General features: G+C 51.8%; 2 protein-coding genes across 3 annotated transcripts in view; one reads left to right on the plus strand and one right to left on the minus strand.

The window, feature by feature from the left end:
• OGDH (oxoglutarate dehydrogenase) overlaps positions 1 to 26,793 on the plus strand; it is a 349,298-nt gene that overhangs the window by 106,838 nt on the left and 215,667 nt on the right. The window lies entirely within an intron of this gene.
• NUDCD3 (NudC domain containing 3) overlaps positions 7,236 to 26,793 on the minus strand; it is an 87,165-nt gene continuing 67,607 nt past the window's right edge. The window contains exons 4-6 of one of the 2 annotated variants that reach the window (XM_074367726.1): positions 23,806 to 23,949; positions 12,626 to 12,814; positions 7,236 to 7,355 (exon numbers count right to left, since the gene is read on the minus strand). In XM_074367726.1, coding sequence (XP_074223827.1) covers positions 7,329 to 7,355; positions 12,626 to 12,814; positions 23,806 to 23,949 — 360 coding nt within the window. In that variant the 3' untranslated portion in view covers positions 7,236 to 7,328. Of the gene's footprint in view, positions 8,967 to 12,625; positions 12,815 to 23,805; positions 23,950 to 26,793 lie in introns of both variants that reach the window. The other variant, XM_074367725.1, reaches the window with a different exon arrangement.

The raw sequence follows: 26,793 nt of genomic DNA on the forward strand, positions 1-26,793 counted from the left end.
TGTACGTATCAAACAACAGAGCTTCATAATGCATGAAGCAAAACTGGTAGAGCTGAAAGGAGAAACAGACAAATCCACAATTAAAGTTGGGGGCTCTGAGCAACTGATAAAACTACTAAACCAAGAATAGACAAGGACATAAATGAAAAACATCAACAAACAGGATTGAATTAATATTTATAGAACACTTTCTCCACCTGACAACTGCAGAATACACATTCTTTTCATGTGCCCGCTGACACTCATCAAGATAAACCATATCCTGGGTCATAAAACAAACTTAAACAAATATAAAGGAATTGAAATCACACAGAGAATATGCTCTCTGACAATAATGGAATTTAAATGGAAATCAGTAAGAAAAAGACAACAGAAAAATCTCCAAACACTAGCTTGTAAATTTAACAAAATATCTGCAAGAGGAAGTCCCCCCCAAATTAAGACATATAGAACTGAATGGAAAAAAATCAAAAGTTGTTGGATGCAGCTAAAGCTGTGCTGACTGGGAAATTTATAGCATTATGCATTCATTAGGAAAGAGGAAAGGTTGAAATTAATTACTTAAGTTCCTACCTCAAGAAACTGGTAAAAAGAAGAGAAACATAAACCCGAAGGAAAAGGAATAAAAGACAAAAGGATAAGAAGCAGAAATCAATAAAATTTTAGAAAACTATAAAAACTATAGAGAAAATAAATGAAATAAAAAGCCGACTCTTCAAAAAAAATTAGTAAAATTAATAAACCTCTACCAAGATTGACAAAGATCAAAAAGAGAGAAGACACAAGTCACTAATATCAGGAATAAAACAGGAGATATCATAACAGATCCTATATACCATTTAAAGGATAATGAGAGGATGCTATGAACACTTTAATACTCATAAATTTGACAACTTAGAAGAACCGGGCCAATTTTTCAAAAATTACAAACTACTAAAACTCAGGCAAGATGAAACAGATAACCTGAATAGTCCCATAACCATTAAAGAAATTGAGTTGTAATTTCAAATTTCCCGAAAAAGAAACATCCAGGCCCAGATGCTTTAAGACTTGGCACGAGTTTTAATCAATCTCTTCCATAAAATATGAGAGGAAATAATACTTCTCAACTACTTTTGCAAGACCAGGATTACCCTAATACCAAACCAGAACAGTGTGTGCACACGCACGCACACACACACACACACACACACACATACCCCACAGACAAATTTCTCATGAACTTTGCCACCAAGAAAAATCCTCAATAAAATATTAGCAAATTGATCCAACAGTGTGTAGATCAAACATGATTTATTCCAGGTATGCAAGGCTAGTTCAATATTTGAAAATCAATCATTGTAACACACCATATCCATAGGCTAAAGAGGAAAAATTCTATTATATAAATTTATTGAGAAAAAAACGACAAAATTCAAAACCCATTCATGAGAAAACTCTCAGCACACTAAGAATAGAGATGAATTTCCTCAACCTCATAAAGAGCATCTTTCAAAAATCTAAAGCAAGCATCACACTTAATGGTAAAAACTAGGCATTTTCCCTCTAAGTCCTGGAACAAGTTAAGGAAGTCTGCTCTCACCACTCCTGTTCAGCATAGTACTGAGTGTTCTAGCCACTGGAATAAGGAAATTAAAATAAATAAAAGTCATCCAGATTGGAAAAAAAGAAATAAAACTGTCTCTATTTACAGATGACATGACTGATTACATAAAACATAAAATCCCAACAAATCTACCAAAAAACTCCTATCACCGATAAATGAGTTGAGTGAGGTCACAGGATATGAATCATAAAAAGTCAATTTCATTTTTATATACTGACAATAGCAAGAGGAAACAAAAATAAAAGATGGAATGCCATTTGATCAATTGACCCAAAGAACACAAAATACTGAGGTATAAATCTAACAAAACATGTGCAGAATCTATATGAACAAAATTACAAAATGCTGATGAAAGAGACCAAGGATCTAAGTCCTTGGAGAGACATGTTACATTTATTGATTGGGAGAATCGACACATTTACTATCACATATTTACATGATTACAGATTTACTATGTCAATTCTTCCTACATTGATTTATAGGTTTAGTGCAATTCTTACCAAAATCTCAGTGAGGTTTTTTTTTTTTTTTTTTTTTTTTGGCAGTCTAGACAGGCTTATTCTAAAATTTATACGAAAATGGGAAGATTCTAGAATGACCAAAACAATTATGAAAAAGAAGGCTGATCATACAACTACAGTAATCAAGACAGTGTGGTACTGATGAAGGGGCAGACACACACAAGTAAATGGAATAGAATTGAGAACCCAGAACAGATCCACATGAATATGTCCAATTAATTTTTGATGGAGGAGCAAAAGCAATTCAATGGCGGAAAGATAGTCCTTTCAATAAATGGTGCTGGAGCCACTTTGGGGAAAAAACGGAACCCCAACCTCACACCCTATACAAAAATTAACTCAAAACGGATCATGGACTTCAATGTAAAACATAAACTACCAAACTTCTAGGGAAAAATAGGAGAAAATCTTTGAGATCTAAGACTACGTTAAGATCTTACAGACTTGATACTGAAAGCAGGATTCACAAAGGAAAAGCTTAATAAATTGGACCCCAGTGACATTAAAAACTTTTGCTCTGAGAAAGACTATGTTAAATGGATAAAAAGATTAATTACAGACTGGGAGATAATATATGCAAATCACATATCCAACAGAGGACTTTTACCTAGAATATATTTTAAAAATGTAAAACTTAACACTAAAACAATCAATCCAATTCGAAAATGAGCAAAAGACTTGACAAACATGTCACCAAAGATATATGGATGGCAAAAGGCACATGAAAAGATGTTTAGCACAGTTAGCCATAGGAAAAAAATGCAAATTAAGTCACAATGAGATACCAGCACACACCTATTAGACTGGTTAAATTACAAAATATTGATAGTGCCTGTATTAATTTCCTATGGCTAGTGTAACAAATTACCACAAATTTAGTGACTTAAAAAATCAGTTACTTTTTCAGAGTCCTGGGGGTCAGAAGCCCCACATGGGTCTTGTGGGGCTGAAATCAGTGTTGGCAGGGCTGTGTTCTTTTTGAGGCTCTTGGGGAGAATTCTTTTCCTCTCCTTTCCCAGCTTGTAAAGGACAGCTGCATTCCTTGGCTCACATCCTGTCCATCTTCAACAGGTAGCAATGGCCAGTTGAGTCTACCACTGCAACACTCTGATACGAACTCTTCTTCCCCCACCGCCTTCCAATGCCTGGTGCAGGGGGAGCCCGTGGTGGGCTATGTGGAGTGGTGGGGACTGCGGTAGCTGACTCTGCCCACCAGCTACAGCCACAGCTGCCCAGATCCCACGTACCTGGGCTCCCAAGTTTTTAGGAGAGCCCAGAACCTGAGACTTCTCTGTGAAGTCTCATTTCCAATACCAGTGCTAAATTTGAAAATATATTAACAGGTATGGAGTTTCACTTTGGGACGACAAAGACGTTCTAGAGAGAGATGGTGGTGGTGATTGCACCCCAATACAAAGGCGCTTAATGCCACAGAACTGTACACTTAAAAATGGTTAAGATGGTAAATTTTGTGCTATGAGTTATTTTACCACAATGCATATGTTCAAGGGTGTGGGCCTCCTGACTGCCCTGGTCACCAGGTCACCTTTTGGCCTTGAGGTTGTGGCGGGAAGGAAGGCAGGCCTGAGGAAGTGGGGAGGAGAATGGAGCAGGGAGGAAGAGGATGGAACAGAGGGGAGATGAAAGCAGGAGGGGGAGGAGCAGAGGGAAGAGGAGGGAGAGAAAAGCAGAGGCGAGGTGGGGGAGTGGGATGGAGGAAGCAGGGAGAGGGATGGGAGCAGAGCGGAGAGGGATGGGGAGAAAAACGGATCAGAGCTGGGAGGGGAGCGGGGGGGCCTGGCCAGAGACTATCTTCCCAGGAGTGGGGGGGGGGTCCCTGAAGGAGGGTAGGGTGGTGACATCTGTCAGGGTCTCTGAAGGCTGCATGGTAAGGCTGGGCGGGGGGAGACCTGTAGGGTCCAGAGTGGGCAGGAGGCCTGGATCTAGGAGGCCAGGGCTGGTGGGCTCCACTTGGCCTGCTGAGTCCAGATCTTTGTGCTTTATCTGTGTCACTAACCCAGGTGTTTTGGGATTCCAGAGACCACGTCGCTTATGTCAGTCATAAACAGAGGGTGCGCTGTCTTGTGACTGGCATTGGGAGATGCTGAGCCAGACTGAGGGGGTACCCAGGATGCCAATGCTGTCCAGTCCAACAGACTGCAATGTTCCAGACACACTACCTGCCTCCCCTTAACCAACCCAACACACCCAGAGACAGAGCAGGGGTGCGCCTGGCCCTCAGGGTGGTCCCGGACTGGGCAGGCATCCCTCGGATGCTGGAAGCTGGTGCCCCAGGGGAGGCTTCACAGCGGGTGGAATGAGGCCAGTGGAATCACGGTTCCTGTGGTGGGGGCAGCCCTTCTACCCTCCCCAGCATGTCCCCAAGGAACCCTGTGTCTAATCTCTTGGCAGGAGTGGTCTAGAGACACTGCCAGGTGGCGTCCTCTCCTTTTTTCCATCCTTACTCCCCTTTTGGACCCTGAGTCTATTTAAATGAGGTGAGAGGGATTTGGAACACAAAAAAGCATCTTCCCTCTCTGCCCAGGCCCCTCCCTGCACGTGGGGACCAACATGTCACTTGGGCCCCAAATCCACTGCTAGCCAAATGGTTGGCTCCAGAGTGCTCCCCCAGGGGGTGGGGGGGGAACCTACCTCATGGCACCGTTCAGACCAGTGCTTCTCAGACTTTGGGGAGCATTAGGATTCCCACCGGAGTTTCTGGCCCCGTAGGTTACATCCTGGGTAGGTTCTCCTGGGTGTCAATGCTGCTGAGAACCACCAGTGCGTGCGCTGGCACCACCGTGGAAGTCAGCACAAACCCTGCACGCTGGAGACTCCGGGTGGCCTGTGTTAACGCTCCTTTTCCTCCCAGACACAGAACAGGCTGTCCAAGAATACAGACATTCTCTCTCCTTTCTTCCCACCCCTGCCCCCACTTCCTTTTGCAGCTGACTGCCAGCATCTTGCGCTTTGGCCTGTGGTCCCCTACCCCTGCGCCCCTCTGCACCCACTGGGCCCCCTAATTCTGCAGCCCCTCCCCAGTCTGTTAACCCCAAACCTGTGGGGTATGCTGTGGACCAGGCACACTATCTTTGGGGGCTGCTGACTTCCTAAGCTGCAGCTCAGGGTCTTCCCAAGTCCAGACCCACCAGGGGACACTGCCAGGTCACATGATGGTCCTGATCCCAGGCCCGGCAAGGTTATAACCTGGCAGCTTTCCAGTGACTGTGCCCCTCAAGGAGCAATCGTCCCACCCCTGCAAGAGGGCCTCACACAACCCCCCCCCACCATGCCATCACCCCACTGTGACCTCTGGTGGCCCTGTCCAGAGTTAGTCGCCCCTCAGGGTCCTCCTCTTTTAATGTCTGGGCTGTTAGGGTTTTGTAGGCCAATGGTGCTAGGGGGGACCTCCCTCCCTCCTCCCATCATCCACCTGCAGAGCATCTGCCAGGCCAGGCCTATGCTGAGATGACATGTGGACAGCAGAGATGGGGGCTCTTGCCGAGACTGGGAGCAGGAGTGGGCCAGCTCGCGTTTTGGGGTGACACTTCCTCTGTGGCCGTGGTACAACGGGGGCTTGGATCCAAACGTTCCTAATGCCCCCATCAAACGCCGGCCAAAAGTCTAGGATCCCTCCCAGGAGTTACCAGGACAGCGGTGGTGGAAGGCCTGGCCCAAGTTTCCTGGAGAAACCCTGCTCATTCTTGGGTCCAGGCATCTCTCCTGCAAGGGCCTCCTAACCGTCCCCAGGGAACAGTCTCGGGCGCACTCTGCAGGAGCATGGTCGAGTCAGGCCCACTGGCTCTCTGTGCATGGCTGGCAAGACTCTGTTCCACCATACTGATCCCCCTCAGCACCAGAAAGTCACGGGGTAGTTGGACCCTCCCAGGGTGGGCTGGAGTGTGCGCCCCCAGCCCCATCCTCCCCACGCAAGCAGCAGCAGACACCAAATCCTGCAGGGCAGGGCTAGGAGAGCAGGCGGGCGGCATCCAGCTCAGGGCTCTGGGCTGCGAGGGGAGCGCAGCCCTAAGGCCCCATCCAGCACCCAACAGTCCTTCATCCCTCTGAAGGCAGCCCAGTGCACCCAACCTTCAGTTGTACAGAATAAAACCAAGGGAATAAGACAGTAAAACAGATAAAACTATGCTTGTGTGGACCGGCTGAGGGGTGAGCTGAGTCTGAAATGACAGAGTAACAATTTTTCCTCACCCCTGAAGTAGCGACACGGACCTGAAGTAACCAAGTCCAAGGGGGCCAGTAGCCAATCTGACTCCCAGACCTGGGGGGCTGGTCCCACGTGTGTGCCATTGCCTGGGGCAGGAGCTGTGCTCGGGCGCCTGCCCTCTGCTCACAATGCCACTCTCTATTCAGGGAAGCAAGTAGCCCACCCCGGGCTGAGCCTGCTGCCAGCTGGTGCCTGGGGAGCAGACTGGAGGTGGGTCCAGGTGTGTTCCCCGGGCTGTGTTCTAGGTGGGCAGGTCTTTGGAAAGCAGCTGCCACCTCCTAGACAGACTTGCACACAGAACACTCCTGACCGTCCTGCCTTCTGCACGCTTCGGAGGCAGACTGCTGAAAGCTGGTGCCTCTCCCTCCTGGCAGGTGACTTCTGCCCTGGGAGTTTGCTTGGTAATTCCACCCTCCAGCACATTCTTCATTCATTCAAGAAACACCCACCAGGTCATGCCCACTGAGCATGGCCCCTGGAATGGGGAGGGGGTGGGGTGGCTGTAGACGAGGAAGGGGACGCGTCAGCCACCTGCTGCGCCTGGAGGAGGCGCAGGCAGACTCGTGAGCCCCATGTTCTGGGGCCAGTGCAGGTAAATGGGGCAGCGAGGACCCTCTGGACGAAGCCTTCTGAATCCGGCCTGGAAGCGGATGTAAGCTCTACAGCACAACTTTCTTTCCTGACCAGAAGCTTATTTGATTTCTGAAAGCTGTGTGAAGCCTCACCAGTATGCAGGCTGGAGGAGAAACACCTCTGGGCGACGCTCAGGGATTCACCGTTACAGCGTTTGCTGTGCACATGGGCCGGGGGCCTGACGGCTAGAATTCGGGTAATGACCACACACAGAACTGTCTAGACGGGAAATATCGCACAGACCCAGAAGTGCTTAAATACAGATTTATTGCAAACCAACACCGGAGACAGGGCGATTTCACAGACGGGCACCCCGCTTTCCTTGGACCTCAGCGGATGGAGTTCAGTGGCCAATCTGCTGCTGTCGTGTCTGAAGAGAGAAAACAGGCAGAGTGCGCAGGGCGCAGGGCCCAGGCCGGCAGCGAGGGGCAGGGGACGCCCACAGGATGGCCAGCGCCCCCGCCCCGACGCCAGTGAGCCGCTGGGCTGCTGTCACGGCAGGTGGGGTGGGGAGAAACGCAACACTGAAAATAAAATCAGGCAAAAGGAAGTCAACTGACCACAGAGTCCATGGCTCCCAAAGTCCCCCAAACAGCTGAGGTGCAGGCACCATACCTGCCCTCGCCACGGCAGCAGACCCCTGCAGGGGTGGCGGGGGGGGGGGGGAGACGGAGACGTGCGGAGAATGGTTCTCACACAGACGCGTGCCCGTGAGACCTTTCATTATGTGGGACAGGACCCTGAAGAGGGTCAGCAGCTCCATGACCAGCCTGACTGACGACTGCAAACATTAGGGCTCTGCGCCCCCTCGGTGGCACCCCCACCAGCCACCTAGTGTCCACACCTCCCATGATGCCATCAGAGCAAGCAAATGCTTCCCAGGGGCCCAGGCACACGTCCATAGGGCTGAGCCAGAAACCTGCTCCTCCAGCCTGCATAAGCCGGCTCCCACCTACGCAGTTGAAGGTGGAAGTCTCCAGAAGGACTGCCCCGCAGACAGGGCGCCTCCTCCCCTAGCCCAGCAGGTAGAGCTCACGAGGGCAGGTTCCAGGGCACAGAGACCTGCAAGGTGACCGTCCAAAAGGGCAGCCCCATGGTCCTGGGAGAGCAGTGGGAGCAGAGCTGTGAGCTCCATGCAGCACAGTCTGGCCTCGGTCAAGCAGGGACCAGGGGTTGCAGTGCACAGCCGACACACCATGCTCTCCTGAGGGTGCCCGGCCTGGCTCATTTTCACAAGAACCGGATCCCTGTGACGAAAGTGCTAGTCAGGTCGGGGCAGAGCAGACCAGCCAGGGGACAGGCAGATCTGTCTGCGCCCGAGGCCACCGGAGACTTTCTTCCAACATCCAGAACCGGCGACCAGGACCCCTGTTTCTGTGGCTCCCCGACGAGGCCGAGGCAGGCAGTGGACACGTACAAGCACACGGACAAGGCTACACGTGAGTGCACCCAACAGATGGGCCAGGCTGAGGCTTCCCCCAAACTGGCCGGGAGCACGGCCCGCAGTCCGCACACCCGCCCGCACTGGGACAGCCGCGCGGCGCCCACACCCGGCCCCGAGCGCGGGAACAGCAAGCAGAGAGCACAAACAGCAGCAAGCGGAGCGTGGCGCGGGGGCGCCCGCAGGGGCCGGGGCTGCGTCTGCTGGGACACCCCCTGCTCTCCAACTCCTGCCTGGCACCGGCTGCACAGCCTCGCCCTGCTCTGGAGCAGTCTGGAGACGCAGGGCCAGGGTGGAGGCCGGGTTCACGCTTGAAAGAAAGGATGGCAAGGGTGAACCAGACAGCGAGCCCCTGGCAGGAGGGAGCCGAGGGGCAGCACGGCCGAGACCCCGCCTCCCCCGCTGCGAGGGCTTCCTTTCCTTCGGTCATTAAAACTGCACAGCCCCTGGGGAGATGTTGAACATGGCCGGGTCGAATCGCTGGCCTCGGAAGGGAGAGCCTTCAGCATCCCACCCCTTCTTCAGCATCTCATGGACTTTCTACAAACAGAAAATAGACAAAGAGGTTAACTGTGGTCACCAGGCTCACACACCCCAGAGCAGGGCTCTGCTCTGCTTCCTCCGGAGGAAGACCTGCCGGGGGTGACGGCAGACACTCCGCAAGACTGTGCTCCCCACAGGCCGATTCCACCCAAATCGTGTCACCGGCGAAGCACTGGACGTCTTCCTGTTCAGCCACTGTCCGTTTTCACCAAGAATCTCTGTCCAAACTCCAAATGGCCTGAGGGCTATAGCCCAGACGGTTGACTGAGGCACAGGGGGGTGTCACCACCCCATGGGGCAGAATTAAGTGCAGAGAGGAGAAAAGGGGTCTCTGTTCCCCATCCCCAAGGAGAAGGCTGGTGGCATCAAGGTCTGCAACCTCACATATCTGGGGATGACCCAGGCCGTAAGGCAGAGGGAGAGCCCTCAGGAAGTCCGGCAGTGGACCCACCTGTCACTGGCCCCCACAGCCCCTGGGAGACAAGGGTCGAAGCTGCTGGATCAGTTATCCCAGCATGCGGCCAGCCTGGACCGTCCGGCCTTCAGAGCCAGCAGCAGGCTGAGCACCGCGGCCTAGGCCAGGGGACTGTAGGGGGCTGCACCCATGTGGGAGGCACCTCCCCGTGCTGCAGGCCCTCCTTCCTCCCTGGGTCCCCACGCCTGCTCTCCATGCCCTCCCGGAGAACGCACTGGGCTGGGAACCATCTCCTCTTCCTTCTGACCAGGAGAATCAAAAAGAGACTGACTGCCGGAGGGCCAGAAAGCCCTGGCCATCTCTGGTCCCTAGGCCGACAGACTGAGCTGAGGGGAAGTTCCTGGTATCTGACGAGGCTGCAGGACTCTCTTCCGGACAGGGGCCCTCCTTTCCCTGTTGTTAAACCTAAGTGGTGCAGCAACAAACACGCCAAAGCCACGCAGTACATGTTATGAATTAACTGATATTACTCCTAACTCAGTTAGACGGTGCACACCAGGGACCTTGGACAGAGCACTCGGACAAGCAGGCCCTGCAGCCCACAGGCCGCCCCCATGGAGAACGGAGCAGAGGCCCAGGCCCCACCCACCTACCCAGCTCACAGAGCCAGCAGTCACAGGGTGACCAGTTCGTCGCCTCAGCCACTAGATGCTTGGCAGTCCTGCTGGACCAGCACCCGCCCACAGCCCCCCTTGAAGCCCCTCCTTCTCAGTCTCTCACTCACTCTGCGCCCCTCATCTGAGCACCCTCAGGTGAGCTCGGCACTGAGACATATCCTCTGCGCCCTGACCCGTGTGATGGCCCTGTGCACTGGCCTCGCCATGTGCGGTCTGACAGGCCTTCACACTCCAACCCTCAGAGAGCCCTCAGGCTGCTGCTCCCACTGCTCCTGCCCCAGGTCCCGCGTCGCCACCACCTACTTTCCTAAGCTGCTCCTCCTTCCCGCAGCCCTCATCTGAAGCCAGCAGCTGGTCCTGCTGACTCTCCAGCCCAATTTCTTTCTTCTCCCGGGGACTGCTTTCCTCCAGGGACCAGAGGCCATCGATTAAACTGCCTGCAGCTGTAAGGCCTTCAACACTGTGAAGTCCAGCTCCCTTGCTGCCAGGCCACCCAGCTCCGCCAGCTCCCCTACGCTTCCAGGCTCTTCTCTCCCCAGCCTGCTCCCCACACTGTGCTTCCCTGAAAGCACTGTGTGCTGGGCAACGTTCACATGGAACCCTAGGAGCTCAGGCCCCATCTGCAGAAGCTCCTTCCCGAATCTCTGCTAAGCTCAAATGAGCCCCACACAGCAGTACTGGTGCTGGGCCAGGCCCTCGGACAAGCTCGCACTTTTATTACCACGGCCCTGAGCTGTCAGTCCTTTACTACCCCTAGCGCGGGGTGGAGAGCTTGAGGCCCTGGCTGTTCAGATGCAGCTCAGCCGGGCGAGGGGTCAGCCCTGAGTCCTGCCATCTGCACTGCCAGCCATGGGCTCCTTTGTGTCCACTGAAGGTCTCTGCAGGGCACTGCAGTCAGCCAGGCAATCACACACCCTATGGTCAGCACACTGCCTGGCACACAGCATGTCGTTCAGGAATCTCTTTTGACTCAAACCTTGGAAGTCTTTCCATTAGACTGCAGCATCTTCAAGGTTCTTCTTCAGATCCTCATTGATTGGCTGGCCCCATCCCTGGGTTGGTCAACAGGGGCTTCCTGCTTCCCATTCGGGTCTCCCAGCTAAGTGCCTGCCCACTTCCAGGCAGGGACACCCACAGCTTCAAAGGCTGCCCAAGGCCCCCTCCCATTGGGCCAGTGTTCAGACTGCTTTCATCCAGTGGCCACAGGCAAATGCACGTAACTGAATTAAAACTGCTGCCTAAACGTGCATGAAGGTGAACTGTACTCCGAGTCCTGCAACTTCCAAGCTCAGAGATTACAGCCAGAGGCCACTTTTCACAGACAAGACCAGTAAGATGCCTGTGATTCAATGGCCAACCGCAGTCCCAGCCTCAAGACCAGGTGGGTGAGGGAGCCAGATGGAGAGAAGATTCAGGGACTCAGGCAGGGATGACAGAGAAGCCTGGAACCAACTCAGGGCTCCAATCCCACCCCACCTTGAACACGTGCTGTGACCTCTAAACCCCAACCCTCTTCTCAGGGGCATTGCACGTAGGCCATGACCCAGCCAACCCGACCCGACCTATGTCCCATCAGTGCTCACTAAGTGCTCCTCTCTGTGGCTCCTCAACCCTCCCAGGAGCAAGGCGGGCCGTCTGTGTGGAGGGCTAAGTGAAACAAAGACGGGAAGGACGGCCCAACAGGCACGCAGGCAGTGGGCAGGGGCGCTCGGCTGTCACGGGCCCAGAACACTCACAGGAACCACAAAGGGAGGTCCCCGGGAGACAAACAGGACACCTGACAATCTGAATGGGCTTCAGAATGGGGAAAGGAGGGTCTGGTGTTTGACACACGAGCTGCAAAACCTAGGAGATGGGCCGTGGTGTCCAGCCATCCACACACAGCACCCTCACCGCCGCCTCGCAAGCACGTGCTTAAACTGTTCCCACCACACCGTGGTTCAAACTCCAGGTGCTGTTCCTATGGGACACGGAGCTAAAAATAACCTGAGAAAAGCAACCCTCTCTTCTCCAAATAGCCACACTCGGGATTACTAGAACAGGAGGAAGACTGCATACATCTAATGAACCCTTCTCTCTGCTGCTGCTGGCTCTGCACTGCTTGGCACGAGCTGCCCCCTCACTCCCTTGCTTCCTCCCGCCCCGCCGGCCGCCAGCCACGCACACTTCTCGGGCCCCTGATGTTCAAAAGTGACTTGGAAGGACTTTCTTCCCGTTGGCCCTTTGTGGTCAAACCTGCACCAGCCCTGAAGGAGGGCTGGGCCTGGCTGGCCCTCCTCTGCTGCGGGTCTTGGGGGACTTCGGGGAGGGATCTGTCTGGATGGTCCCAGCATGGGAGCTAGAAAAGTGCGTGGGGACAGGTACGTCTCAGCCCTGCCACCCAGGCTCTCTAAAGGTGCGGAACCAGCGCCCCGTCCCAGACGGTGACTAGTGACGAGGGCAGAGCTGCCTGCGCCGGGACCAGGGGGCGGCCACCCGCCCCCCCACACCCCCAGCAGCAGCACGCCCAGCCCACGCCCAGCGCCAGCCCCGCCCCGGCTCGGGCGGCGGGAGGGCAGCCGTACCAGCTCGTGGCTCTGTGGCTTGCCCTGCAGCTTCTGGCGGTAGTCGAAGGTGAGCCGGTCCAGCACAGCGTGCTCCTCCTCGTCCACCGTGGCCATGGAGCGCTCCTTGTTAATCTTGTCGATGTCGATGTGCTCCTCGCCCTCCAGGACGGCGCTCCACCAGTACTCGCCCACCTTGTTCAGGCTCACCTAAGACGCGGGGCAGAGACAAGGTCAGTGCTGGGGAGGTGGCACCGGGGACCCAGAGGGGGTGTCGGGACACCGGCTGCTGAGGATCTGACTCTCCAGGACTCTGATCGGGTGGTGCCCGTGGTCCATGTCCCCCCAGGTCCTCTCAGCGGACAGTGACCCCCATATGCATCAGCACTCCGCACCCACTCAGCCACCAGAGCCTCAGCCCACTCTGGCCAAGAGCTCAGAGCCACCGCAGCCACCTGTATCCTGGTCCCCCATCACAGCCTCCCTGAGCTGCCATGAGAAGCTTGTGCCCACACAAGCAACTGATGACTCCCCCTCAAACCAGACGCCCAGGTGCCTTGTCCCATGCTCTTCCCTGGCCAGGCTGGAGGCAAGAGGGGCTCCTCCAGCCCTGCCACCACCACATGTGACTCACCTCCCCATTAGGGGAAGGACAACCACCCAGCCTCACTGACAGGGAGGGGGGAGTTTGGGGGACACAGGGACTCACAGACGGGGACCGTAGAACAGCAGGGCTTTGCCTGAAGTCGATGCCAAGTACACCTGTCCCAGGGGCCACACAAGGAGGACCTAGGCCACACCCTCCCCATGGCTGGGTTCACTGGGAAATTCTTAACCGAATGGCTAGGAGTTGACAGGTAGGTTGCCTACCCTCCCTCATGCTGTCCACTCTCAGATGGGCTGAAACCCCCAAGTCATGCCCAGAGGGGCAGAGAGGTAACGCAGAGATGACGAGCCAGCAGGAAGAGCAGCTCTTACTCAGACAAGCACCACGAGGAGAGGGTTACTGGCCGGTGGGCAATCAGGACAAAGTGGACCCGGAGCTGGCCCCCACACAGGTGACATCTGTGAAGACACCGTGTGCTCAGGGGTCATGAGAAGTCAGCCCCAGTTCTCACAGGCTGCAGGGAGCAGTGCTACCAGCTCGTCCTGCGGCCCGAGCCCCCCAAGAGTCCCCGCAGAGCCCAGTCCCAGGACCGACAAGGGTGTGGGCACTGATAAGGGCAGGTCACACAGTGGAAACAATCTCCAGAAAACTGTACGCATGGCATGAACGTCAGCATCTCAGCACATGGCAAAAGTAGGTCTCTCCCACTTCTGACTGTCCCAGGGGCCGTGAGCGTGAAGAGGCCAGGGGAGAGACGGCAGGTTCTGGGCACCCCCTGCCCACCTGATCAGATGACTGACTTCTACCCTGCCAACGCCACTGTTTATATTCTGGGTTAATTTTCCATTTCCAGATGCTCTGTCCAGCTGGATTCTTGCTGGGCTGTTTGCATGCGAGGACCTGACCTGGCCCTTGGAGACCCCAATGCCATGAATTCAGCCCCGTCTTTACGAAGCTGCAGATCTTTGTGCTGATGCAATGAAAATCTTCCAAGGGGAAAATACATTGTTTTTACTATTCCAGGAGAGATTTCTGAGGTACACTCGGCCCACTGTATCCACAGGTTTTGCATCCACTGACTCAACCAACTTCGGACCAAAAATATTTGGGGAAAAAAAATTCCAGGAAGTTTCAATAAAGCAAGCCTTGAATTTGCCGCACATCAGCAACTATTTACAAAGCATTTACATTGATTTAGGCAGTGTATTTAATCGAGATATGATGTGAAGTATAGGGGAGGATGCGTGTAGATTATATGCAAATACCACATCACCTTATATAAGGACCCTGAGCATCTGAGGATGCTGGCATCCGCAGGGGTCCTGGAACCAACCCCCTGAGGACACAGAGAGGTGACTGTACTTACAGAACTACAAGTCTCTGGAAAGAACAGACCTTTTCAGTTTATTTCACTTGTATCTCCCTTAGCTGTTATCACTGCTGAGACATCTCTAATGTGTATTATTAGTTCCTACAAGCCCTGTAAAACACACACTGTTACCTCTACCCAGAAGTCAGCGCCTCACCCACAGGCAGAGCACAGCCATGTTTGGGCCAACAGCTCACCGACGGTGCTATTGGCAGGACTGGAAGGCGGTTACCCCACACACCGCCCAGGGGCTCTGCTGCTGGTCCTTTTCACACAAGCCACGAACCACACACCACACACAGGGTGTCCTGGTGAGTTCCATGTATATGTCTGGGCCCGACACAGCTCAGGGGCACGACGGGACTGACCCTGAAAACAAGGAGCCTGGAAGGCCTCTTGTGTCCACGGTCCAAGTCCACAGGGGAACTTTGCAAGCCCAACAAAAATCAGGATGAGCTTAGCACCTCCTTAAAAAAATTTGAGGTGAAATTCATATGAATATAAAATTGACCATTTTAAGGTAAACAATTCAATACATCACATTAACAATGCTGTGCCACCACCACCCCTATCTAGTTCCAGAACATTCTCATCACCACAAAAGGAGAACCAGGGCCGTGAGCAGTCACTCCCCACTGTGTCCTAATGCTTGCCCTCCCCTGGCCCTGGCAATAAATCAGGTATTTGCCTGTTTGAGATACTCCACAAAAAAGGAGTCACACTCCGTGTGTCCTGGGCCTGGCTTCCGTCACTCAGCACGGTGTCCTCACAGTCCATTCCTCTGCTAGCGGGTCTGAACTTCGTTTTCCAGGCTGAACAACATGGAACGCAGTGCCCAGAGGACATGGGTGAAATGTTCTTGGAACGGAGCTCAAGGACTGAGGTCTAAAAATAACATCTTTAATACAGTGATTTGATGGCTTAACATTTGGTTTTGATTTTTTTACATTTTGTTATTTTTTTTTTAAATCAGGTTTGTGGAGGCGTAAGTTTGCACACAGTAAAATTTACTCTTTTGAGGGTACCGTCTATGTTTTGACAAATGCAGCCATGTGTCTGTCGGTCGGCTCTTCTCTTAGCACAGGGGGTCTGATGGTCAGCCACACTGCGCTGTACCGGGGTCACCCCTGGCACAATGGGCCGACCCGTCCAGGTGCCTGGGGGTGGATGTGGGGGCGTTCCCAGGGTTTGGCAGTTACCTTCCAGGCTTGGTGTGAACACACGGTCTCCCTTCCCCTTCGTAGATACTCAGCAGTGGGATGACTGAGTCTCAGGGTAAGTGCACGATTAACTTTATAAAAACCATCAAACCATTTTCCAAACCAGCTGCACCGCAGGGAGGTTCCGGGGGCCCCAGAGTTGCCAGCACCTGCTACCGTCGACTCTTCCCAGCAGCCAGTCTAGTAAGTGTGAAGTGTGTGTCGCCATGGCTTTAACTGGTACTTCCTTGATGACTGACGACGGGGAGCATCTTTTCATGGCTTTATCTGCCATCTCATTTCAAACTTACAAGTTGCTAGAATTACTCAGGTACGAAGAATTCCCACATCCCCTTTTCCCAGACTCACCCACTGTTAACGTGCTACTCCGTTTCTTTACTGTTGTTTGTTTACACACACACTCTCACTCTGTGTGCGTAAGGTTACGTGTAATGTGTGGCAAGCGGCATACTTTTTCGGAATCATCTTGGCCCTTTACCTCCAATACTTCAATGAGTGCCTCCTTCCTGAGCATATGAAAGTTCTTTAATATAATAATTCAGCTCACCTTCTCTCTGGCACAGGATCCAGTTGAGGGTCCTGGCTGCATCTTAGTGGTCTTGTCCCTTTTCATCTGGAACATTCCACAGCCTTTGTCTTTTGTTGTTAAAGACCATTCTTTATTTGGAGTTTGTTGTTTCCTCTGATTCAATTCAGGGAAGTGCCCCCGCAGAACACTGCACAGGGGGTGCTGCACCCCTCCTGGGACGTCCCACCCGCAGGCACACATGTCACGTGGCCGCATCACCAGGGGTTCCTCCCTGAAGCCATCTCGCCAACAGTAGCGGGAAACTACCCTTCCAGCCCCAGCAGGTGCAGCACTGGCCGGCAGGGGCCTTCTCCTCCATGATGGAGCCATTTACCCTCGGTTGTCAGCACTGGCTCCTGGATGTCTAGCATCTCAATGGCTCTCACTCATCCTGTCCCTAATTATGAGTGTCCCAGCTTGGCTGGTCAAGAGTGGTTGCTATGACCTGGTAACACATCTTCATTCTTTCTCCAAGTTCCTTTTATCACCCCAATCCCAGATCCATTTCTCGGGGGAACCCCCAGAGTGCTTGCTGGTTGAACAGTTTTCCCAAAATGTCCTCAGAGAAACTTCGAACTCCACGTGAATCAGCTTACCTCAGCACCCCAATCTGTGCTGATGACTCACCAGCACTCATCCCCACCCCCCTCCTCGCCACAGAACCTTGTTTCTATTCAGGGAGGCAGTGTGCCCAGCGAGGAACACAGCTCCTCACAGCTGCCCATGGGATCCAGCTTGGGCCAAGGAGATGTACGTGAGAGTTGTGGGACGGTGCTTCTGAGCGGGTACCTTGCAACAAGGACAGAGGACAGGGAAAGACAGCAGGGGGCCTGCTCAGCTCTGGGCCCCAGACAGACCCTTGACTGCTCAGGGCTTGCCAGAGGCAGCACTGTTATGGGCAATCTGCTGGTTTTTGATGTTGTCAACTACTTTCTTAAGCTTAGACATTAGAGCACTTAGGGCCAGAGAGAACCCAGCCATAGTATGGGTATCAAGGGGAGGCAGGACAAAGCCCACGCGCTCCGAGAAGGAGATGTCCGCCTGGTGCCAAGATGCATCTCCACTCTGCTCCTCCACAAAACGGAGGGAAGGCACACTCTGTCCACTGGGAGCGTGGTCTTCAGGATCTGCTTGGCACATCCTTTCTGTTCACCAGGCAACTTCTCTAAAACACTGCCGAGCATGCTGCCTCAGACCACTTACTTCTCAATACCCAGCCTCAGCTCTTTCCGGCTGTGACCCAGAGATTGGCGATAATGCCAAAAATCTGACCACCTTGAGAAACACAAAGGAAGGGTCCCGGGAGACATGAGCACTGAAGGCCAAGGGCTTGCATTTTATTCCATGGACTAATTTCCAGGTTTTGGGCTCTTGCCAAAATTCTAACATAATGTAACCTGTATTTGTAAAGGATGGTAAGAAAGCTGAACCATGGCCCACCCCAGGGCCAGGGAGGGGGCCAGTGGCCAGCAGCAAGGAAACAAAGATGGTGAACCACTTCGGGGGGAAAAACACATCTTCACTAGAAAACGGAAAGGAACAACGGCAGGACTGCAGGTAAGTCAGCAAGGATAAGTTAAAACAAGCCCAGTGCTAGGGCACTCGGGGATCTGGTGACACCACAGAAATAGTGTCCTTCTGGGGAGAGACCCTGGGAATGGCCAAGGATCACATCAGCCTGTCCTCCCACTTTTGAGGACAGTAACTTAAGGAAATAACCTAAATAAATAACCTAAACATGGGGGGTACAGTTTGTACAAACACTCAGAAGTTCAAGCACCAGACACACAAGCTAACATGAGCTTTAAGGCAAACAGATAACGGTGTGCGAATACTCGGCGGCCACTGCACCGACTTTAAGTGACCTGACTGTGGACCGTGTCAGCGCATGGACCGGCTTCGCCTCAGGCAGGGCTGCGAGCACTGAGACCACGGAGAGTCTTGGGCAGCCGCCCACGTGGAGGGAGAGACCAGGATAGTGAGCTGATGTGGGTTCTGAGACAAAAGAGACATGGGGGGAGGCCCTGATTTCACATCTCTGTAACCAAGAAAGGAGCTTGCCTGAGAATCAAGAAGCCCCGTTTAACATTCTGAAGTGTGGGAGGGAGGGAAGCAAGAACTGTCATCCGGTTTTAGCTGCCACCCCTGCCTGCTCTGAAAGCCTGCCCGGGTGTGTCTGATGTGGATCCACAGCTCAGGCAAGGAGGGAAGGGTGGCTGGGAATCAAGTGACACGTCTGCATCGGCCTGCTCAGGACGTCAGGACCAAGGACTCGGGCGAGAAGACGGGAACCCCTCGGGTCACCTCTCTTGTCCCACGTGGCCCCTACAGAGATCCTGCCACCTGAGGCCTGTGCTAGTGTCCTGGGGAAGCCATAACACAGCGCCACAAACAAGGCTTCAATCAAGACAGCTATTCTCTCAGTCTGGAGGCCAGAGGTCAGACATCAAGGTGCTGCAGGACAGCGCTCCCTCAGGAGCTTGGAGGAGACCAGCTGTGGCTGTGTCTCCCCCCCGATCTTTGCCCCGTCTTCACTTAACTCCCCCTGTGTCTGTGTCTTTTCTGTCTCTTTCTGTCTTACAAGCACACCTGTCACTGGATTTACGGTCCACCTGGGTGATCCAAGATGACTTCTTCATTGCAGGATCCTACCTTAACCAATCCACGAAGACCCTTTCTCCAAACAAGGTCCTGTCTGCAGGTTTCGGGGTCTGGCGAGGACATCTGGGGGCCCTTTTCGGCCCACACAGCCCTTGAGAGGTGGCCCCTTGACTACTTTCCTTAATTGCCCCAGTGCCCAGCAGAGGGCCTGGCACTCAGCGATAAAGCGACCAACAAACGTCTGGAGATCAATCAACTAATAGTCTCAGCCTCATTTTAAGAACGAGGAATGGGGGTGCAGAGAGGCTAAGACAGCCAGTGAGCAGGGGCTGAGGCACAAAGCAGGCCCAGCACTTAGCAACCACGCTCCCCACCTGCAGAGGCTCAAGGGGGCAGCACCTGCTCTTGGCAGCACCTGCATCAGGGTCTTCACACATCAAAGCAACATGCTCATGAGCCACAGCATCATCTCAGACACGTGGCCCTCAAACTCACCAACAAATAAATAATCACACTGAGAACGCACCAACTCCATCAGCAGCAATGTCTCCACATAACACGTGGCATTCCCTGTACCAGAGGCCCAGGGTCAGGAGGAAGGTGGAGACAGGGAGACGCCCCACGTCTTATCAGAAGCTGCTTGCCAGGTGTGCAGGGGGCTGGGCTGTTGGGAAAGCCTGGAAGAGGATATAATACTCCAAGTAAATCCTCTTTTTTTCCTACAAGTCATGAAGTTGCATTAGAAACGTGATGCCATCCATGGATGATGAAAGCTACTCTAAGGAACCGCAGGAAAGAACCTTCGTAGCACCTGCAATTCTGAGAGAGGTTTCCCTGCGGACCCTGCAGTGTTAGTGGAGGCAGAACATCCAGAAGCCACACTCACAGGCAGCGACAGGTGCACCTCGGCCTGCAGCTGCTTTTGCTTCTTTCTAACTCCTCGAGCAGCAGGTGTTTGTCAAGAGCAAACTAGAAAACTAAAAGGCAGCCAGGGCAGGGCACAAGACAGGCCTGGACCAGAGAAGGACCTGCAGCGACCATGGGGCCTGCCTGGCACATGGCCGGCCAGCCAGCCAGCCAGCCTCTCAGGCTCAGGCCACCCACCCAGGCTACCCGAGCAAGGTGGGCAGAGAAGGCGATGCTTGCCCAGGGCTGCCCCTCACAAACTACACCGCGTTCGCTGCCAGCTCTCCTCCTCCCTGCCCTCTCTCCAGGGGGCCTTGCAGCTGAAATTTAGAGGGAGGGACCCAGAAGCCTCTGGATTTGGGGTCTGGCCCCACCCCTGAGTGTCAGCATCCTGATTGTGAAACAAGCTTGCAGAGATGAAACAGCCCTACCAGGCACCTCACAGAGCCAGGCCCAAAGAGTACTCAATAAGATGGAGGCCGTAATCACAAGGAGTTAATGGTCTGGCTGTGAGCCATGTCCGCAGTCAGACAGAAACGTACAAAACGCACACAAAAACGTAATGGCTCTGGAACATCCATGAAGAAGGCAGCGTCACCTCCAACAACAAGAATCACTAAGAAGTGAGTTAGCTGGCAATAACCGCATTTCTACAGAAGAATGTAAAGTAAAAGGAATCCTCAGCACCCTGATTACAACCCCGACAGACCTGAGCACAGTGGCTGCGAGCCCTCGGAGTCCAGTGGTGAGGCCAGCCCTTCCGCCCCCGGCAGGGACTCCGGTTTACAGGGCTGACAAAAACACAAGGGTCCCAGAGAGGCAGCAGGACGAGCGGCCTGCCCGGATGAGCTCTATGGGGCACCGCACCGAGAGTCAGTCAACCCCACACAGCGGGAGTGAGGCCCAGCATCCATGGACAACAGGCACCCGGGATCGTGGTCCACGCTCCACGTGACGGCCTGAGCCATCACGGCTGCACCTGGAGAGGGTGGGCTGCCAGCCGCTGGCTCTCGCTGGCCGCCTGTGTAACCCTGGGAGGCTGGGGGATAGTGAGACCCTGGCTTTCTACCTCGCATAACCACGGGAAGTTCAAGGGAGACCATGACTGTGACAGGCATTTTGGAAACATGAGGAACTGGTGATACAAGTACGTGGCCATAGTTTGGGAAACAGCATAGCAGAGTGGGGAGGCATGGGGAGGGTGATGAGACGGGCTGGACCCCAGGATGATAGGGGGGCGTCATCATGACTGTCACGTACTTGCATAGAGAAGGAGAAATCTTGGGAAGAGCAAGGGAGGTGCGGCATGGCAAGGTTTAAACAAGAAGCAGGCAGATTTGGCCCAAGCTCTGCCACCTGGTGTTTCTGTCACAAAGAGAGGCCTTGTATGCCCGGGGGTCCAGGCATGCCAAGACCTCCAGCCATGCCAGCACTGACAGAACCCTCTCCGCTCCATCAGGCTGTGTGTCTGCAAGCTGAGGGAGGCCAGAACACAGCCCCACAGGCCTTGTCACTCACACCAGGCAGGCCGGCCCATTAGCGCCTATTCCCAGAGACAAGCAGATCCTGATGAAAATGAAACTGGAAACAAAATTCCGTCCCTCCCTGCCTCCTCCCTCCCTCCCTCCCTCCTTTCTTTCTTGCACACTTACTTTGCACATACGAAGGACATGCCTATGTAAAATTCTGAGGTTTTGCTGTCCAAAGACTTAGTATTTTTCTTTTCCTCTTTACTCTTTTCACCACGCCTTGGTTAAGCACGCCAGCAGAAGGGAAGAGGAAAATAATGAACCCAAATATACTGAGTCTCCCTTCGCGGTATGAACCCTCCCTGGGTGCTGCCACTGATGAGGTGCAAGGCTCTGGCAGAGAGAGTACGGCACCGCCACCGACGATGACTGACAACTGGAAGCTATTCATTTGGATTCTGCACTCCTGGCTAGCTCAGCCAGTTGAGACCCACTCTGTCAAATAAGCCTGTCCTTCCTTTTAATTATTATTTTTTTAAATTGCAGTACAGTCAGTTTACAGTATGTCAATGATGTACAGCATGTTTCAGCTATACATACAAATACATATATTTGTTTTCATATTCCTTTTCATTATGGGTTACTACAAGACATTGAATATAGTACCCTGTGCTGTACAGAAGAAACTTCTTGTTTACTTATTTTATAATTAGTAGTTAATATCTGCAAATCTCGAACTCCCAATTTATCCCTTCCCCCCACCTCGTAACTGTAAGTTTGTTTTATTATGTGAGTCTGTTTCTGTTTTGTAGATGAGTTCATTCATTAGTGTCTTTTTTTTTAGATTTTACATATGAGTGATATCATGTGGTATTTTTCTTTCTCTTTCTGGCTTACTCCACTTAGAATGATGATCTCCAGGTCCATCCATGTTGCTGCAAATGGCATTATTTTATTCTTTTTTATGGCTGAGTAGTATTCCGTTGTATAAGTATACCACAGCTTCTTTATCCAGTCATCTGTTTAGGTTGCTTTTAGCAACATTTAGGTTGCTTCCATGTCTTGGCTATTGCAAATAGTGCTGCTATGAACATTGGTGGGGGGTGGGGGGGTGCATGTATCTTTTCAAATTAAAGTTCCCTCTGGATATATGCCCAGGAGTGGAATTGCCGGCTTAATGGTAAGTCTATTTTTAGTTTTTTTAGGAATCTCCATACTGTTTTCCAGAAAGGCTGCACCAAACTGCATTCCCACCAGCAGTGTAGGAGAGGTCCCTTTTCTCCACATCCTTTCCAGCATTTATCACTTGTGGACTTTTTAATGATGGCCATTCTGACTGGTGTGAGGTGACACCTCTTTGTAGTTCTAATTTGCATTTCTCTGATAATTAGCGATACTGAACATCTTTTCACGTGCCTATTGGCCATTTAAATGTCTTCACTGGAGAATTGCTTGTTTAGGTCTTCTGCCCTTTTTTGGATTGGGTTTTTGTTATTGTTGTTGTTATTAAGTTGTATGCGCTGTTTATATATTCTGGAAATTAAGCTTCTGTTAGTTGCATCATTTGCAAATTTTTTCTCCCCTTCTGTAGGCTTTTTGTTTTGTTTATAGTTTCCTTTACTGTGCAAAAGCTTATAAATTCAATTAGGTCCCATTTGTTTATTTTTGCTTTTATTTCTATTGCCTGGGTAGATTGCCCTAGGAGAACACTGCTAAGATTTACATCAGAAAATGTTTTGCCTATGTTTTCTTCTAGGAGGTTTATAGTGTCTTGTCTTCTATGGGTCTTTAAGCCATTTTGAGTTTATTTTTGTGTGTGGTGTGAGGGAGTGTTCTAGCTTCACTGATTTATACACGGCTGTCCAGTATGGGTAGCACGGCCATTTTAACAATATTAATTCTTTCAATCAAAGAGTATGGGATATCTTTCCACTTCTTTAAGTCATCTCTGATTTCCTTAATCAGTGTTTTATAGTTCTCTGTGTATAAGTCTTTCACCTTGTCTGTTTGAATATATCAACTCCGCATCCTCCAGACTGGCATTCATAAAAGTGAACTATCTTTTGATTTTTAACTTACTTGGTTCTGCTTAGATGTAACTGAGTCACTGGAGACTGGAAGCCTCTGGGACTGAGGGGACACATCCGCTGTGAGCACAGGCACACTCTGGGGTGACACTCACAAGGACCTCTTCTGTGGTCACCGTGTATGGTCTACGCATGGGCACGAGGACAGGAAGAGGAAAGAAACGCTGCACTCGAGTGCCCGCCTAAGTTTCTTACTGACATTGGCCCCACCTCAAGGAGTCAATAGCGGGACCTGGAGGGGCCAAGGCTGTAGGGGGCGCAGTGACAGTCCGCTGAGACCCACAAAGGCGCCCTCTGAGCTGTGCAGAAAACACCAAGGAAACTCATCCGATGTCAGGAATCAACACTCTTGCTCCATCCCAACCTCCACTCACCAAAACGCATCTCCCAGGCTCAAGGCTCCAGAGGGAGCTCTCGGTGTTGATCTTGTGGGTAAACTTTCCTTCCACGAGGACGCGCTCCCCATTTTCCTCCAGCACGGCCACCCGGATGGAGCTACTGCTGAGGACCACCGAGACCTGGAACAGGGCAGAAGAGAATCATTTCATGCTGGGAAGGTGGTGACCTATGCACGTTCCAAAACAGGGATGGGGACAGTGGTTTCCAAGGTACCTGACCACACACTGCAGGAGAACTAAGTGCAAAACCGTCCTGCGGGTCACCAGGCCTTCTGAACGAAGAAAATCATGCCAAGTGATTCATTCTTGAGGCAGCCTGCCCATTATCATCTCCTTCAAGTAAAAGCACCAGAAGATGTTTCGCTATGCGGAACAGTAATGTGGGGTGCTTTGTGGAAACTGCTCGATTTCCACCAAAATCTCTACTCTGCTTAGGGGACCAGCTCCCTGGCGGAAGGCAAGCAGGGCCAGTGCAGCAGTGGGGGGTGTGCTCCGCCCCAGACTCCCATCTTGCCGTTGGGCATCGGCTGCAGTCCCAAGCTGGATGACACACCCAGGAGGCCCTAACAGCCACACGCCCATGCTGCTTCCCTCCAGGAGCCGTTGCACCGACTGCGGTCACAGCTCAGCCTTCACCCAGGAGGGGGAGGCCAGGTCTGGGTTTAGGTTTTGTCTTAGTTCTCTGAGAAACTCAGCCTCCACAAGCCTCAGCGTGCTGTCCTGTCCTCTGTGACACTTCTCCTGGGAGTCCATCTCCTCATACACTGGAAATGCCCCTTCCCTGCTCTCACACGCTGTCTCCACATCTACACTGGGAGCTGCTGAACTGGGGGGTTTTACTTCATGTATGTACCCCAGTCAGCGGGACCCAAAGCACATGTACTCCAAGAAGTTCATCAGATCAGTAATTGGCAGAGGAAAGAAAACAGAACTCCGGTTTATTTTTTTTCTCTTCTTTTTAAATTCTAAATACTGTGTGCTTTATAATGTAAAAGTCTTCTTGTAATAGTATTTGCACAACAGATGTATTACCTGAACCTCCGCTAGAGAGAACGTTACAGGTGTGTGGGGTCAGCCAAGAGGTCAAAACAGTTTGGAGATGGTCCCCCCATGTCACCTGGTAAGTCCTTACTTAATGCTGACATAGCACTTAAAAAGAAGCCCTCGAAGTCACAGAATTTTCAAACTGGAGTTTACATTTGTCAATGGAATCTGATACTATAACCTACCTGTATTTTAAATAACCATAAATAAGAGAGGGGAAAGGGAGAGATGCCTGCACACACCACGTCCACATGCAGGCTCCGGGGGGGGGGGGGCCTGTGTGCCGCACTCCATTTCCACCCAACTTCTGGGAGAATTTACTGTTTACTCAGCTGTTTCTGCTAAGGCATGGACACAACTCACTTTACTCCTTTCCAACAACAGCCCAGCAAGCTGCTAGATGGATCTAGATAATCGCTAGCCAAACTGGGTCTCCCTGACCATGAAGCCGGGTGTGTGGTGAACACCTGACAGAGCAAGCTGAGGCTCCATCAGTCCTGGCCTCCCAGGAGCAAGCTCACTTTAACAAATAAAATCCTCCCAGCCAGCTTTACATAACAGGATAATTTCCAAATCTGGGCAAGCTTCTCACAGTGCTTGTCTCTTGCACAAAGGGGATGAGCCAAAGCACCAAGGGGGAAACCAGACAGGAGACGCTTCCAGGAGGTCATCCTGGGAACAGGCGGTCATCTCCTGACCTCCACAACCCACAGAGATGACAGGAAGAAAGCACAGAGAGAAAAATCCCAGTCAACACAAGGGAAGAAGTGAGAGGCCTGGATATGCTTTCAACAACTCTGCGAAGATGAAGGAGCGAGGTGTGGGGACAGACGGCACAGAGCAGGGACAAGCATGGCCACAGAGGGCTTCGGGCTGGCAGTCAGCAGGTGTGGAAGGTGGACGCGGAGCAGCTGAGTCAGTCCATGGGACAGCTGTGCCAGTGGGAGCCCCGTCAGAATGGAGAGGAACCCACTGTGTGCCTCAGAGCAACAGGGGGCCCTATTCCAGAAAACTTGACCAGCAGTCGCAGGAGAGTGACGTGGACACTCAACCCCACATGCTATAAGGCAAAGCCAACCAGTCGACCCCTCAATTAAAATAAGGTCCTAGAAGTTTCAAATAGGAGAAAAAAGTTTACTTACAAAGAACCATGGAAGAGATTCCCAGAATAAGTAACAGTGGATGTTAAGAAAACAAGAGAACAATGCCTTCAATCTTCTTAGGGAAGAGGAGTTTTTAAAGTCAACCAAACCACAAAATGAGATAAAGGTTAAAATGACTACATTTTAAGACATTCAAGAACACTGTATTTACAATATATCATTTTGAGAAAGTTACCTGAGGCTACACCACAACAAAATGAGGATGAAAACTAAAACAGAGGAAGACCCTGGGTGAGAGGGCTCAAAAGGTACAAACTTCCACCTACAAGATGAGTAAGCTCTGGGGATCTAATGTACAGCACGGTGACTATAGTGAACAATACCGAACTGTGCATTAGAAAGTTGCTAAGAGAGTGGAACTTCAAAGTTTCTTCTCATCATAAAAAAAAACTGTAACTATGTGACGTGATTCATGTTAACTAAGTCTATTGTAGTAATCATTTCGCTACATGTACACATCCCAAATTATTATGTTGTACATGTGAAACCACTACAATATTACATGTCAAATAAATCTCACTAAAACTAGAGGACAAAAAAGAAGACCCAACAACATCTAAATCACAGTAAACTTAATCTAGAAGCACAGTGAAAGACAGGCAATACACAGTATTTGTGAGAGTCTGGGTTAAATTCTGAGGTTATGATAAAAGTGTACTATTTTTGACAAGAAAAAAAATAGCAAGAAACTCTAGAAGAACAAAAAAGTACGTAAGAAACTCCTGATTCAAAAAGATATAGTGAAAATGGTGGAGTA

The sequence above is a fragment of the Camelus bactrianus genome, chromosome 7, assembly GCF_048773025.1.
Source record: "Camelus bactrianus isolate YW-2024 breed Bactrian camel chromosome 7, ASM4877302v1, whole genome shotgun sequence".
NCBI lineage: Eukaryota > Metazoa > Chordata > Mammalia > Artiodactyla > Camelidae > Camelus > Camelus bactrianus.